This window comes from Microcaecilia unicolor, chromosome 8, assembly GCF_901765095.1.
Source record: "Microcaecilia unicolor chromosome 8, aMicUni1.1, whole genome shotgun sequence".
NCBI classification, from domain to species: domain Eukaryota; kingdom Metazoa; phylum Chordata; class Amphibia; order Gymnophiona; family Siphonopidae; genus Microcaecilia; species Microcaecilia unicolor.
This window is the reverse complement of record NC_044038.1, coordinates 22,471,237-22,488,017: the sequence shown is the minus strand read 5'-3', so window position 1 is coordinate 22,488,017 and position 16,781 is coordinate 22,471,237. Positions and strand designations below refer to the sequence as shown.

At 41.9% G+C, this 16,781-nt stretch overlaps 1 protein-coding gene across 2 annotated transcripts in view; it reads left to right on the top strand.

The window, feature by feature from the left end:
- The window catches only part of GET4 (guided entry of tail-anchored proteins factor 4), a 29,140-nt gene extending 14,100 nt beyond the window's left edge, over positions 1–15,040 (top strand). For both annotated transcript variants that reach the window (XM_030211865.1, XM_030211866.1), the window contains exons 6-9: positions 11,713–11,853; positions 11,938–12,013; positions 13,152–13,224; positions 13,847–15,040. In XM_030211865.1, coding sequence (XP_030067725.1) covers positions 11,713–11,853; positions 11,938–12,013; positions 13,152–13,224; positions 13,847–13,935 — 379 coding nt within the window. In that variant the 3' untranslated portion in view covers positions 13,936–15,040. The remainder of the gene's footprint in view (positions 1–11,712; positions 11,854–11,937; positions 12,014–13,151; positions 13,225–13,846) is intronic.
- The last annotated feature ends 1,741 nt before the right edge of the window (positions 15,041–16,781 follow it).

Genomic DNA, 16,781 nt, shown 5'->3' with positions numbered 1-16,781 from the left:
AATCTCTTTCACTTATCTTCTTGTTTATAGCTCCAGGCTGGGTTAGTTGTAAAAATTCAGGCTGATGGTAGTATAGTAACATAACATAGTAATATAGTAGATGACGGCAGAAAAAGACCTGCACGGTCCATCCAGTCAGCCCAACAAGATGAACTCATGTGTATACCTCACCTTGATTTGTACCTGTCTTAGTTGGGGAAATCGCCACACTGTTTAGTCTGAAATGCTGACACCATCCCGTGTCACCCTTCAACAAGTGCGCCTTGTTTCGCCAAAATGAAAGCTGCCTCAGGAAGGGCACTTCGATGGATCCTTACACGGGTCTCTCAGAATCACCAAACAGTCCGAAAATCATTAATGCATGCACTAGCATGCCTCATTGGAACCAGTGATAGTACTCTACTCCTTTAGAAAATAGTGGATGGTGCAATTTTTGCAGTATGTTCCCTATTAGGAGTTTTGAAGTTCCTTGTTGATTTATTAGAAAAGATGCCGAATGTGTAATCATAGAATTACAAGGTGAGACACCCACAAAACTGTAATTTCAACCCTTTTTGTTATTTAGAATTTGAGTTGACACGGTTTGAAATTCCCTGTTTTATAGTTAAAGGCATAATGCCATTAAAATACAGTTGCTTAAATCCTTGCCTGAGAAGAGCGGGTAAACAACCGTGGGAATCACTTACTAACAGTTATCACATGATAGTGGCCTTATCTGCCACTATAGAAGATGAAAACTGTCAGGGAGACATACTAATGGCTAGCTAGTTTTCCTCTTTCATCTTTTCCCTCATGATCTGTCAGAGGCAAATTATCATTATTATAATATACAAAACCAGGCTTGCTTCAGAGTGTGATCTGTTTTGTTTCTTCTGTTTCATTTTAGCTTCATTCTGTTGATACCCTCCAATGTTTTGTCAGAATAGATGGAAAATCTTATCTATGGTAGAAAGCTTCATTTGTTCTTTTGGGCATTGCTTCTTTTAAGGTGGGCAAGGTCTTAGTGTTACAAGACTTCCTCCCTCTTCCAGGTTGTTTCCCATCCTCTCATTTCTTGAAACACTAATTGGAGAGGTGGCCCTTATTTGATTGTATAGTAATACTAGTAAAAAAGCCCCGTTTCTGATGCAAATGAAATGGGGGCTAGCAAGGTTTTCTTCTGTTTGCATGTGGGAAGTGTGTGTGTCCCTGCCCTCTGCCCTCTCTCCCTTCCCCTATGCTGTCTGTCCTCTCTGTCCCCTCCCCCCTTGGAGTCGAGTCCTTCAGTGTTAAGTTTCCTGCTGTGCTGTGTTTGTGTTACAGAGATAGTGAGGGCTTCTGCCCTCTCTCCCCTCCCCCCTCTGAGTCCTTCACTGTTACAGAGAGAGAGAGCGATTTGATTTCGTGCTTTGCTGTGTTTTCCTTCACTGTTTGTGTTACAGAGAGAGCGAGGGCGGGGCAGACACTCATGGGGAAACCGGATATCTCTCCCCCTTCACATTTCCGGCTGGAGGCTTCATTTAGAACGTTGGTGGTGCCTTTTATATATAGAGATAATGTATTTTAATATTTGTAATGCTATATGGATTGTGGAAGGGTTAGTTAATGCGCTGAGAAATGACATTACAGGCATATAGAAATTTTAAAGGTTTTATGTGGACTATACTGAATCAGCTGGCAATTAGAGAAAGTTGTCTGCAGTTTTAAACTCATCTGTGTTGAATCCTGTTTTACTTCATCATGTTGGTCTATACATCTGTTGTTCAATTCAGGCCTAATACATGTCTGAATTGCTTTTTTTAGGGCTTACATTCAGAAATGGTACTCCAGAGGGAGTAGAAACCATGAGAAGAGATCTCCAAAAATTAGAAGAATGGTCAAAGGTCTGGCAGTTAAAAGTTAATGCGAAGAAGTGCAGAGTGATGCACTTGGGGTACAGAAATCCAAAGGAGATGTACCAGATAGGAGGAGAGAGATAAGCACAGCTCAGGAGAGGGACCTTGGGGTGATGGTGTCTGAGGATCTCAAGGTGATGAAACAAAGGCGGTGGCCACGGCCAGAAGGATGCTAGGCTGCATAGAGAGAGGGTATAACCAACAGAAGAAAGGAAGTATTGATGCCTCTATACATGTCATTTGTGAGGCCCCACTTGGAGTATTGTGTTCAGTTTTGGAGGCTGTATCTTGCTTAGGATGTAAAAAGACTTCTAGCAGTTCAGAGAAAAGCGATGAAAATGGTATTGGATTTGCGCCGCAAAATGTATGCGGTGAGACGACCTGAAGATGTATACCCTGGAGGAATGGAGATACAAGGGTGATGTGATATGCAGACATTAAAATATTTGAAATGTATTATTCTACAAACAAACCTTTTCCAGAGATGGGAAGGTGGTAGAACTAGAGGAAATAAATTGAGGTTGCAAGGGGGCTGACTCAGGAATAATGTCAGGAAGTATGGTTTGTTTGTTTTTTTTACGTTATTAATTTTTTTATTGCTTTTATAAAAATAAATCTACAATACAATGTACATCAAGAACAACATAGCAAACAGTATAGTGTCTACATAAAACCCACCCTTCCCTCCCCCTAGAAGGACCAAGATAGCATTGGCCAAGTGTCCTGATCCACAGAAGGGCTCTAGAACAAGGAAAGAGAATGAAACAGAAAAGAAAATGCAAAGGCTCCAAGTTTATAAATACATAATGAAAAGTTCTAAGTCTGAGCATTGATACTACCCCAAAAAGAAGGTCCATTCCTTGTCAAAGACTTTCACTCTGCCTTGTTTCTGGGCAGTGAGTTTCTCCGAGGACAAGCAGGCCTATTTATTCTCACAAATGGGGTAATGCGGTGCCCGGTCTGGAGCTTTTAACAAGCTCAAAACCGCTTTGTGAAGTTCGAGGCATGCTCCACTGCACATGCGAGTGCCTTTCCCTCCACAACAAGAGCGCATCTCCCACATTCCTTTTTTTTACCACGGTGAAGAGAGGCTGTGCTTTTTTTCTAGTGTCTCTTCACACGCCTGGTCAGAGAGCTTTTTTAGTGCTTTTCGGCTTTATTCGGGAAGATTTTTTTCTTCTGTCCGTCTTTGGGGTTTCTTTTTCCCTCTTCCCTTATATATTTTTTTAGTAATTTTGCCTTTAACATTTCCTTTGTTTCCCAGTCAGTAGGCCGCATTTAGGCCTTGATTCCAGTCAGGTTTTTCCCGTCTCTTTTTTTTATCTCGGTGCCTTGACGCTTTTTCTGGCACCATCGAGCCGTTTGATTTTGTTGCGGAAGTTTTTCCTGTCTATGTCATCTAAAGTTTCCAGTGGCTTTTAAGTGCTGTACCCACTGCAGTCGGACCATCTCTGGCACAGACACCCATTCTTGGTGGCTTCAGTGCTTAGGATCAACCTTAGCCCTGCTGTGTCCTCTGTGTATGCACAAGAAAACTCAGGTGTCCAGAGAGACTCAGCGGGAAAAGATTTTTGGAGCTAGGTCCAAGTCCTCAATGCTTGCATGGGGTCAGTGATGTCAGCATCAGCGTCAAAGACTGGATCAGGAGAGTCGGGCCCAGGTATGGCTGCTTTGAGAACTATGGACGCTGGGAGCAGTCGTGCATCAAGTAGGTTTCCACCTGTCTTGACACCGACTGCTGGACAGGGCCCCCAAGACCGGCCAGTTTTGGACCCAACACCAAAGCGATGTGAGGATTTGACGATGTCCCTATTGGTACCACGGAGTCTCGGTGCAGAGCTTCACCCTATTTATATCATGTACAACTTTCTCAGCCCAGAGTAACTGCAATGATTGGCATAAGTGGCCCAGTTTCTCAAGCAATGCCAGTGTGGCCTTCTGAGCATTTTGGCGTTCAGTGTCTTGAATATCCCTCCGTAGATCCATGTCCTGTTGGTACCATTCTCTCTTAAGTTTACTCGCCCACATAAGTCTCTCCCCCTTAGGAAGGCTTTGAGACTGTCCCAGACTGCCCAGTGATACATCAGTTGTGATGTGGAAAAGAAAGTCAGGAATTGCTGATTTAATTCAGCCTCCAAAACTGGAGTTTCTTACCTTGACATGTCCCTCTGCATGATACCCAGACAGGGGTGTGGTCTGACCACACTATATTTTCAATCTCTGCGTGGCATACAGCAGGAACCAGATCCATATCTTAAAAAAAAAAAAAAAAGGTCTATTCAGGATGAGTGAGTAGAAAGTGAATTGTTTAGTGATTGTATGTATATAGCATCAGATATAACCAACCTCATATGATGTAAAAAAAAAATCGCTTAGGGCTCTCCTATCAGGATTTTTATAGATAGGAGTAAGCAGTTGACAAATGCAGCAAGAGAAGCCCGATGGTATGCTGGGTGCTTAAAATAGTCGGCCGATTAGGTCCAGAGAGTGAGGCGATATAAGTTGCTTACCTGTAACGGTAGTTCTCCTTGGACAGATCATCTTGCAGCCACACGATTGAAGTGACTCCCCATGACGTCACAGTCCCGGACTCTAATAAAGCATTTTAAAAAAAAAATAAAAAACTAGCAACGCATGTGCTCGTGGTAGCCCACGCTCCCCCACACCGTATAAATACCCAGTGACTCCGCCCCTTTGACAGTTCTATAAAATAGCTGGCGTCAACTGCAGGGAGGGTAGGGAGGGATTGTGTGGCTGCAAGATGATCTGTCCAAGGAGAACTACCGTTACAGGTAAGCAACTTACATTTCTCCATGGACAGAATGCATCTTGCAGCCCCACAATTGAAGACTCCCAAGCTACACAGGTAACAGTTCAAACATTAAAAACACTGAAAAATTGCCAAATAAACTGGTACCTGTGGCAGGAGGAGGTGGTAGTTGACGCCTCATACACCGGAAGACAACACTGCCTGGCCAAAACTCGATTCAGCAGAGGAGGCAGTATCGATGCAGTAGTGCTTCGTAAACACATGCAATGTTGACCATGTTGCTGCCCTGCAGATGTCCTGTAAGGGTGTTCTTTGCAAATGAGCCATTGTGGCTGCTATGGCCCTCAGATGGTGAGCAGTGATATGAGGAACTGCAGTGGACACTCCTGTAAGATGAGATTGCGCTAGCTGGTAACACAAAGCAATGCATTTCGCAATCCACTGCGATAATGTGCCCTTGGTTACCGGTTTTGGATGTGCAGTAGACCTCCAAGACAAGAATAACTGGGATGGTCGATTTATACATTTGGTTCGCTTGAGATAGATGTCAAGAGCCCTCAGGCAGTCGAGAGTGTGTAGCCGCCTATGCTCCTCTGTATCATGTGGTGGAGGATGAAAAGTTGGCAACACTATGATTTGATTCAAGTGATATGGAGAGACGATTTTCGGTAGGAACCTAGGGTGTGTATGTAGAATAACTTTATCATGCAGCAGTTGTGTGTATGGAGGGTAATGTACCAGCGCTTGAATTTCCCCAATTCTACATACTGATGTTAATGTAATGAAAAATAAAGTTTTCCAAGTGATGTATTTAATATCTGCACTGCACAGTGGCTCAAATGGAGGCTTCATGAGCGCATTTAACACCAAGTTGAGGTCCCATGCCAGCGCTGGTGGACGAACCGGAGGGTATAGATGCATGACGCCCTTAAGGAACCTCTTCGACAGCAGATGTTGCATAAGCGTGCAGTTGTCTACAGTGTCATGCAGAACTGACAGAGCTACTAAGTGAAGTCTAATGGACGGAGTCACCGGGTATTTATACGGTGTGGGGGAGCGTGGGCTACCACGAGTACATGCGTTGCTAGTTTATTTTTTTTTTAAATGCTTTATTAGAGTCCGGGACTGTGACGTCATGGGGAGTCACTTCAATTGTGGGGCTGCAAGATGCATTCTGTCCATGGAGAACTAAGGGCGATGTCACTTCCTGAGGAAGTGGTGGAGGTGTAAACAGTAACGGAATTCAGAAATGCAGTGGATAAACAAAGGAATCCTGTGTGGAATGCATGGAACCAAACAAGCTTAGCAGTGATTAGATGACACCACCAGTATTTGAGAAGCAAAGCCAGAGCTGGGCAGACTTCCATGGTCTGTGCCCTGATCGTGGCTGGACAGATTTGGATGGGCTGGAGTGGGTGGAGATGCTGGGCAGACTTCTACAGTCTGTGCCCGGGGAGTGGCGGAAAAGATCAGGATCAAGGATGATGTTGATGAGATGGTACTTGTATCCCGCCAACTTCCTAAGTAGGTTCAAAGTGGATTCCAAGTACAGTTATAAAACTACCTAAATATATAAGATTTCTGAGTCTTCAAACCTTTTATAAAAGAGAAATAAGTAGATGCTGCCCTCAATGAAAAAATTGAACGGCTTGATACAGAAAAGATATGTGAAAAGAGTTTTATCGTGTTGGGCAGACTGGATGGCCAGTGCAGGTCATTATTTGTCAAGTCATTATTTGTCGTCGTCCAGTATGTTACTGGGGAGCCCAAAATTTGATTTGGTTTGTTTTTTTTGTGTGACGTGGGCTCTAAGAATTTTACTTATATTCTGTATATATGGAGTACATTGTTCATATGAATTGTAGGTCCATGTTATCCAATATAGAGTGCTGATTGGGAGATTGTTTTTGCATGGCAGGAAAGAGGAATTTTACCAAACGCTTATTACACCAAATCTATACATTCACATCAGCCAGAAAACAAACCTGCTGCTTTAAGTATGAATAGCTAAAATGCCCTTAAATTCGGCCTTCTGGTTGAAGAGCTCTCTATGCTGATTTGTATTCAGATTCTTATTTCTAATTGTTATAGGCATATGTGAGTTATCAAATTGAATCTTTGCATGATGGGCGAATGACTGACTGGAGTGGCATGAGGTTTATCGTTTATTTATCTTGCTATACCGTTTCAAATTGTAGTTACAAACAAAAACGGTTTACATGGTACTATAAATCATAATAGAAATAGGTGCTTCTTCAGTTTTCTAGAAGTTTATAATGTTGTAGGCCTGGAGGCTACTCTTAAGCTTTCCTGCATGCTGATAAGAACTTCTCTTCAGAATCCTAATGTGTCCTTTGCTAGTGAGGCATGTGAATGTTAACATTTGATATTAACATTACTATCATTGTTGCACATTCTGTTCCACAATTAGGGCCAAAAAAGTGCTATTCTATAAGCTATCTTAAAGTTAGGTGCAGTTTACTGAATAGCTCTTATGCCCGGGAATCGCAGTTAACTTTAGGTGCAGCCGTTTGCACCAACTGTGGTGCAAATGGAGTATATCCCCATTATTCTATAACAACATGCGTTAATTTTAGGAACGCTCCCGCTATACCCATTACCATCCCATTCCCGCGTCCCCTTTTCAGATCGCACATAAATGCCAATAAAATCTAATTAATGCCAGTAATTGCTTGTTAAAGCCAATTTCACTAATTAGTTCATTATCCAATTAAATTGCACATGCAAATTGGGCATATGCCCAAATTTGCGTGCGCAATTTGTGGCAACTTTTATAGAATTGGTGGGAGGTTTTGTTTTTTTTTTTGTTTTGTTTTTTTTAAGACACTAACAAAAAAGAAATTCATTGTGCATTTTCCCCAAAGGATAACAGCTTCACAAATACTGAAATATACCCTGAAAATGTTTGTTTTTTATGCTAGGTTTTATTTTTCAAAAACTGTCAGCTAAACAAAGCCAAGGAAGTCTAGTTTGCTACCGCAGACCAGATGCAAAGACCTACTAATAAACAGCATCTAGTGTAAGAAATTGGTTCCTGTTTCTCCTTTTAAATCTAATGTAAACACTTTCGGGCTGTCTTACAAAGCTGCGGCAAAAATTGGCCTTGGCGTGCCCTTATGCCAATCTATCCCGCACACTAATGCCATTTTTCTGCAGCCAGAAAATGGCCAATTTTCAATTGCCTGCATTAATGCCCACTTGCTTATATTGCCATTAGCATGTGGACCAGGGGCGTAGCCAGACTTCAGCGGGAGGGGGGGGGGGGGTCCAGAGCCCGAGGTGAGGGGGCACATTTTAGCCCCCCCCCCCCCCCCCCCCATTCTGCCGCCACCACCAACTTTGACCTCCCGCCGACCCTCTCGACTCCCGCCACCAACCTTCCCCCGCCGCCGCCTACCTTTGCTGGCTGGGGACCCCAACCCCCGCCAGCCGAGGTCCTCTTCTTCCGGCGCAAGGCTTTGTTCAGTTTCTGTGAGAAACGGAACGAAGCCTTGTGCCGTAAGGAGAGGACCTTGGCTGCAGCAGGTTGGGGTCCCCCGCCAGCAAAGGTAGGCGACGGCAGGTTGGCGGCGGGAGGAGTGTTAGAGAGGGTCGTCGGCATGGGGATCCAGGGCCAAATCTATGGGGGCCCAGGCCCCCGTGGCCCCACGTAGCTATGCCACTGGTGTGGACCCTCACTGCCTTCCATTTTGTAGGCAGTATGGGCTCTCGCGCTAATCAGCACGTGGCAGTGTGGCTATACTAACTGATTTACGCCCATTCCCAGAAAAACTTTTAGCGCATGGTTTGCACATGCATTCAAAATATACCACAGGATGCCTCAGCATGTACCACTGTAAGCCCATTTATCGTAGCTTTGTAAAATTACCCCTTGGGTGCATCCCACACAGATTTGCTACGGGAACAGTATCTCTGCTGATAGACATCTAGAAACACACATTTACTTCCACAATTGTGCACTCACCTGTGGACATTTAATGCCTGGGGATGATGTATCCCATGACAGGAAGAAACTTAATTGCTTTGCCAGGGTATGTTGAAGATTATCTTAGTCTCTCAAGTTTACTACTAGGACTTGTCTTAACACTTTCATTGCTCAAAAGAAAACCTCCTTTTGGACTTCATAGGTCCTTCTCCCCAATGTGTTTGTACCATAAATGTCTTATTTAGTTTCCCAACACCATTTAAAACTGAGTTGATGCCCATTTGTTTATTGTTTCACTACCTTAACCTTTTTTTTTTTTTACCCCTTTCTTCAAGTATTGCAAATACTCGGCATATTAAATGCTGAAAAATGAATAAGTAAATCTTATCTGGCAGTGAACTCTGTACAGACAAAGTCCTGTCAGTACTTATGTGTGAATCAATCGCCATACTGTATCCACTCCCTAAAAGTACGTAAGTATTTTTTTTTGTTACATTTGTACCCTGCGCTTTCCCACTCATGGCAGGCTCAATGCGGCTTACATGGGGCAATGGAGGGTTAAGTGACTTGCCCAGAGTCACAAGGAGCTGCCTGTGCCTGAAGTGGGAATCGAACTCAGTTCCTCAGGACCAAAGTCCACCACCCTAACCACTAGGCCACTCCTTCACTGTTGCTACTATTTGAGATTCTACAATGTGGCCGCGCAGGCTTCTGCTTCTGTGAGTCTGACGTCCTGCACATACGTGCAGGACATCAGACTCACAGAAACAGAAGCCTGCGCAGCCTTCTACATGGAATGTTGCTAGTGGAATAGCAACATTCCATGTAGAATCTCCAATAGTATCTATTTTATTTTTGTTACATTTGTACCCTGTGCTTTCCCACTCATGGCAGGCTCAATGCGGCTTACATGGGGCAATGGAGGGTTAAGTGACTTGCCCAGAGTCATAAGGAGCTGCCTGTGCCTGAAGTGGGAATCGAACTCAGTTCCTTAGTTCCCCAGGACCAGAGTCCACCACCCTAACCACTAGGCCACTCCTCCACTGTTGCTACTATTGGAGATTTTACATGGAATGTTGCTATTCCACTAGTGTAGAAGTCGGCCCTTGCAGATCACCAATGTGGCCGCGCAGGCTTCTGCTTCTGTGAGTCTGACGTCCTGCACATGCGTGCAGGACGTCAGACTCACAGAAACAGAAGCCTGCGCAGCCTTCTACATGGAATGTTGCTAGTGGAATAGCAACATTCCATGTAGAATCTCCAATAGTAGCAACATTCCATGTAGAATCTCCAATAGTATCTATTTTATTTTTGTTACATTTGTACCCTGCGCTTTCCCACTCATGGCAGGCTCAATGCGGCTTACATGGGGCAATGGAGGGTTAAGTGACTTGCCCAGAGTCACAAGGAGCTGCCTGTGCCTGAAGTGGGAATCGAACTCAGTTCCTCAGTTCCCCAGGACCAAAGTCCACCACCCTAACCACTAGGCCACTCCTCCACTCCACTGCCATACTGGGTCAGACCGAAAGTCCGTTAAGCCCAGCATCCTGTTTCCAACAGGTCACAAGTACCTGACAAGATCCTAAAGAAGTACAATATGTTTTATGCTGCTTATCCTAGGAATAAGCAGTGGATTTTCCCCGCCCATTTTAATAATGGTCTATGGACTTTTCCTTTAGGAAGCCATCCAAACCTTTTTTTTTAAACCCCGCTAAGCTAACTGCTTTTACTACATTCTCTGGCAATGATTTTCAGAGTTTAATCGCACGTTGAGTGAAGAAAACTTTCTCAAATTTGTTTTACATTTACTAGTTTGTAGCTTCATTGCTTGCTCCCTAGTCCTAGTATCTTTGGAAAAGGAGTGGAGGAGTGGCCTAGTGGTTAGGGTGGTGGACTTTGGTCCTGAGGAACTGAGTTCGATTCCCACTTCAGGCACAGGCAGCTCCTTGTGACTCTGGTCAAGTCACTTAACCCTCCATTGCCCCATGTAAGCCGCATTGAGCCTGCCATGAATGGGAAAGCGCGGAGTACAAAATGTAACAAAAATAAAATAGATACTATTGGAGATTCTACATGGAATGTTGCTACTATTGGAGATTCTACATGGAATGTTGCTACTATTGGAGATTCTACATGGAATGGAATGTTGCTATTCCACTAGCAACATTCCATGTAGAAGGCTGCGCAGGCTTCTGTTTCTGTGAGTCTGACGTCCGTTCGATTCCTACTTCAGGCACAGGCAGCTCCTTGTGACTCTGGGCAAGTCACTTAACCCTCCATTGCCCCATGTAAGCTGCATTGAGCCTGCCATGAGTGGGAAAGTGCGGGGTACAAATGTAACAAAAAAAAAAAATAATAAACAAGTGATTCACATCTACCGGTTCCCCTCCACTCATTATTTTATAGACTTCTATCATATTTCCCCTCAGTTGTCTTTTCTCCAAGCTGAAGAGCCCTAGCCGCTCAGCTGAGTAGAGAAAGGGAAAATTTTTTTTTTTTTTAAATGTATAGAGGTGCTGAGTAAAATGTTCAAAAAAAACTTTTGCATAAAAGTCAAACATATTTTTCTTCGTAGTTTTAGCATACATTGGGCCTCTTTTTTATTAAGCTGTACACCAATGCCATCAGATCCTATTCAAAGTGAATGGGCTTTGTCAGCATTACCACACCGGGAGCCACCAGTGCAGCTTGATAAAAGGCCCATTGGATATGCCAAAAATGACAGGCTGGTGGCATCTTATAGACTAATCAGTTTATTGAGGCATGGGTTTTTGAGGACAAGGGCCCATTTCATCTTTATTTACCAGTTTCCCAACTAAGGGGTCCCTTTTACTAACGCTTAGGCACGCTAACAGTGTTAGCACGCACTAAATGCTAGGAAACTCATAGGCTCTAAAAAGTAGAATTACACACAGCTAGTGAATTCTCCTAGGCCAGTTATGTAATAGAATATGACAAACAGTTTAATATCTTATGAAATAAAATATAAAATCTTAAGTAAATGTCTTATGAAAGCAATGAGTTTTTGTTGGTCTTTTCCTTTGATTAACTTAATTATAGTTCTGTTTACATTTCCTCACAACAGAGATGTAAGATTTCCATGTTTTCCTTTTCTTTTACAGATTTCTTTGTTTAAAAAACAAAACCAGTGCATCGGTGGTTTTTACAACATATACACAGAAACATCCTTCAATAGAAAAGGGACCTCCCTTTGTACAGCCATTGTTAAATTTCATCTGGTTTCTTTTACTTGCCGTAGATGGGTATGGTTTATTTTAAGATTTCAAAACTATTTTATTGAGTTTTCTTAACTGGCATTTGGTTACCATTTTGTTTTGTTCTTTCAGTGGAAAATTAACAGTATTTACAGTATTATGTGAACAGTATCAACCGTCATTAAAGAGAGATCCCATGTACAATGAGGTGGGTTTGCTGACATTTATTACTGCATTTTGATTTGCTGGCACATAGTTTCATTAAATACTACAAAGAAATAATCAGACCAATAGGACAGAGTTGGTCCCCATGTGTTCTGGTTTACAGCTTCTTTTATTTTCCCTGAGGATCTCTAAGGCTACTTGTCTGCTCCAGGTCATTAAGTCAAAATTACCTTAAGTCAGTGTCGATGTGGTGGAGCATCATAATGGTGATGGAGCTTAACCGAGATTGGATAGCAGAGCCGGTAGTGGGAGGCGGGACTGGAGGTTGGGAGGCGGGGATAGTGCGGGGCAGACTTATACAGTCTGTGCCAGAGCCAGTGGTGGGAGGCGGGACTGGAGGTTGGAAGGCAGGGATAGCGCTGGGCAGACTTATACGGTCTGTGCCAGAGCTGGTGGTGGGAGGCGGGGATAGTGCTGGGCAGACTTATACGGTCTATGCCAGAGCCGGTGGTTGGGAGGCGGGGCTAGTGCTGGGCAGACTTATACACAAAAGTAGCACACATGAGTTGTCTTGTTGGGCAGACTGGATGGACCGTGCAGGTCTTTTTCTGCCGTCATCTACTATGTGACTATGTTAGAGCAGCCTTAATAGAGAATCCACAAAGCGTGGAGAACTCAAAGAAGACCCACGGATACTTTGTAAAACAAATTTACTGCTGAACTCTTCACGTAAGTGATCAGTTCCACAATTCAATACAAAGGTCTTTTTTAAGACTCCTGATGCAGGCCCTTTGGCCGAAACACAACGGTTGTGTCGAGTCAAATATACTAATTAATAAAATTTGGTTTTAGCTTTACTGTGATCCAGTCTCTGGGACTCCTGGTTTTGTGCCCACTTTTTTTTGTTTGTTTTAGAGCAGCCTTAAGTCAATGTTATACCAAGATTTTTTCTGATAATCAGTAATGTCTGCAGCTGATCAGAATGAGGTTTGTAATATCAAGATGTTTTACATAGCAATTTGCTATAGAACAGTGAAAATAGAAGTGAGAGAAATTGGGCTCGTGGATTTATTTTAGAGGTTGAACAGTATTGCGGTTCATTTTAATTCTCTTTTTTTTGTAATTCAAGGTACTGATCAGATCTTAAACTTATTCACTGTATTTCCATTTTTGTATTTCAGTACTTAGACAGAATAGGGCAACTATTTTTTGGAGTTCCGCCTAAGCAGACAGCAACTTATGGAGGATTACTAGGTAATTATGACAAAAAGAGAAACATTACTTAATAACCATCTTAATTCAGTTATGATGCCAACTGAAGGCAGCATTCACTGTTTAACTGAGTTTCCTATGCAAAGCATTACTCTGATTTTATTACTGCTGCATTATTTTAGATATGTTACTATTTTAATGGTTTCAGTTAGTGGAAAATACATAATACCGGAAGAAATCATGCTTTACCCATCAAATTACTCAATGCGTGACTTGAGTACACTTCCATTATCCATGCAGGGACACTTTACATTTATTTATTCATTTGTTAGATTTATGGATCAGCCTTCCAACAAAAGCCCATAAGAAGAATGACATCACAATTTGTCTGCTGCGGTTGATGGCGTGGCATTTGATGTTAAGTAGCAGTGATAGTGGTTTAATGGATCCCATTGCATACACATAAATATAGCAAAGTGTCAAAACACGATTGCTCTGTGCCCTCGCTTCTGAGACATTTCCTCACGAGCTCCTTTCATATTCCTAATGGCAACGTGAATCTGTCATCAGAATAGTATATTATGGGAATGGATTGTGGAGAGGAAACAATTCTTCTCTTGTATTTAGTCTTGTTTAGGATAACAAGCTTCCGTTTTCCTTGCAGGAAACCTGTTGAACAGTCTGATGGGTGCCGGAGAAGAAGAGGATATAGGGGAAGGACAAGACGATACTAGCCCCATTGAGCTTGATTGAGAAGAAGAGAATTTTATCTTGAGGGAAATGCATGGATAAGAAAATTGGATCATTTTAAAAGACAATTTCAGAATTTAAGTTCTGCAAGCTATTTCCAATTGATTATGAGGACACCTTCGATCCTGGTAAAAAGGTGCTTTAAGATGTCTGGTCTTTATTTATATCAAAAGGGTAGCCGCAGAACTGGTTGGGATGGTACTAGCAAACGTTCAATCTGGTGACTGGTGATTTTGACTGCATATTAGTCTTTTATGGTTTCAGATGCAGTATTCCGTTTGGAAAATAGTACAAAATAAAATATCAAAAATGTACCATTTATTTTTAAAATGCATCTTCTTTTCACTTTATCCTGAACAAAATGCTGTTTCATGTCATCAAGGACTGAGATGAAAGGCAGGGTTAATTCTTATTGCTTTCTGTGAACCCAGTGCCAAGTATGTTTCAAGATCAGCCAAAGAACTTAAAATGGCTCATCTCTCTCTCACACACATACACGTATGTAAGTAAGCCAAAAATAAAATACCTCCTCTGTGAGTCACTCCTCCCCAGGCCATCCAGTTAGATGATTTTTGCAACACGTCAGGAATTCCTGTGAAGATGAGCTGTACCTTACACAGCCTGTTTTGCTTTTTAACTGATGCAAGCTATTGGTTTCATTTTTGTTCCCATTGTGAACTGATGTTTTAGGATGTAATCAGCTGGATTTTGAAAGCCACTTCATCTAAATTTTGTGCATCATGTCACCACATTCCATCACATGTGCACAGTATGTAAACCTACACTCTCACCCCACAAATAAATTTCAGGCACCTGGTTCTTGTGCTTTGTGTGAATCTTTTATTTTGCAGTTGATAGTTCTGTAAATTGTATAAGGCTGGAAGCTGTGTCGCAAAAAGCAGCATTGTGTGTGGAAATTGTATGTCATTTCCTAAGCAGTAAACAGAAATTCTGGAAAGCAGAAATTATTTAAGAGGAACAGAGCTCCAAAAAGAAAATTATTCTTGGGAATGCTATTTATTATTTAGTGGTGGTGGATTCCTTTAATGTTTTGTGTAAAAGAACAAAATATTCAAATGTTAATAAAAGAATAATTTAAAAACTTTGAGTTAGGCATCCCTTTACACTTTTTCACCATTAATTGTAAGTTGCATCATGTTGCCAGTCTGATCGATATGAAAAAGGCAAAAAATACTCCTTTACATTAAGGGGCCAATTTACTAAATTGCAGTAATGTGTGTTGAATGTCTGCATTATCTTATGCAAGCGATTAGTGCATGCAAATGAATTTACATTAGTGTTAATCTAAAATCTATTACAGTGAAGTAATGAGAGACAAAATTATGCAAAATACCTTACTAGCAAAAAGTATATGCAAAACATGAAGTATGTGCATAAATATCAAAAACTTAAAAAATTATTCTTCATTGTAGTTAAATTTTCGTGGTATTATGCATATAGAAGTATGTGTGGTAATACGCACATATCCTCTTCTGCAGTGACATGCCTCATTTGGATATCATTAATAAGTGCCATTAGTAAAACATCATATTAAAAGTGCAGTTTAATACAATTTAGTATATGGGCCCCTGTCTGGCTCAGACTGATACATAAGGCTCATGTATGCCATATTGTAATTTATGTTGAAGGCAAGATATTTTGTGTTCTTGTAGGGTTGAAAGAAATGCTCGCTCTGGGCCTGGTGGTAATGTTTTGTGAAAATTCTGGAGTGCATGTCACTTTGTTCCCCCCACCCCCCAAAAAAAGCTCAAAATCCCCAATTGCATGGACTGAGATTGTCCAGCAGCTACAGGAGCATTATGGTTATGACATAATTTCTATTTTATTTGATGAATTTATTGCTGTTAGCCAGAAGCTGGTAGCTACAATATCTCACAGTATGGAGCACTATTGATACACTGTACAAACTTGAGTCTTATATAGATTAGTATGCATAGCAGATAGAAAATGGCAAGACATATATTTACTTCAGTGATTTGAATTTCTAAAATCCTGTTGGAAGTGCTTTTAATGCTTTGGGAATCTGGTCTAGCTGAAATTGAACTGTGTCTATTGATGTATACCAAATTTAAAAAAAATGTAGGATAAATGTCCTTGCAGAATGATAGCAGTGTTGAAAGCAAAAGATAGATTGAGGAAAGGTCCTTGTACCTGAACAGATCACTGAAGACTTTGGCAAGGGCATTGTCCAAAGACAAGCAAGACAGCAGTGTCCTTACACTTGGATGACGTCATCCTGATTCATCACTGCCCAACACAATGTATTTGTAAGAGGCTTTTATCAGTGGCCCCACTGCGCATGCACGAGTGCCTTCCCTACCGATGTGTAAGCTCAAGACCCTACTGAGATTGTGGTTCCTGTTTGCGTCTCTCTTGATAGAATGGGCACAATATTTGTCCCTTCGTGGGAAAGATAGAAGGTTTATGACTGATCCACAAGCGGGGGAGGCCTGCAGTAAGTGAAGCCTGAGAGATTGCTCTGGAGATTACACAGTGGACTATCTTGATACTGACTTTGCCCTTGAACCTGATCATATCTTTTCTTTTGCAGTGTGAATGACATGTTTTTGGGATTAAGAATTCAGATTTTTTTCAAGGCTATCCAAGCTAGGTGTTGTGACAACTTAGCATTTAAGGCAAGTGTCCTGGCTTCTGGGAGCTCTTTTGAAGTTTTCATGTAATTGTTTAGTTTCTATTGAGAGTAAAAATGGTTTTGTTTTTTGACCCAAAGCCGTTGAAAAAGGTTTTGCATGCTAGTGAGGAACAGCAAATTTGTATGCTAGGAAATTTTCTTTAAAGCTTTTCTATAAGCCTCCCCCCCACTTCTT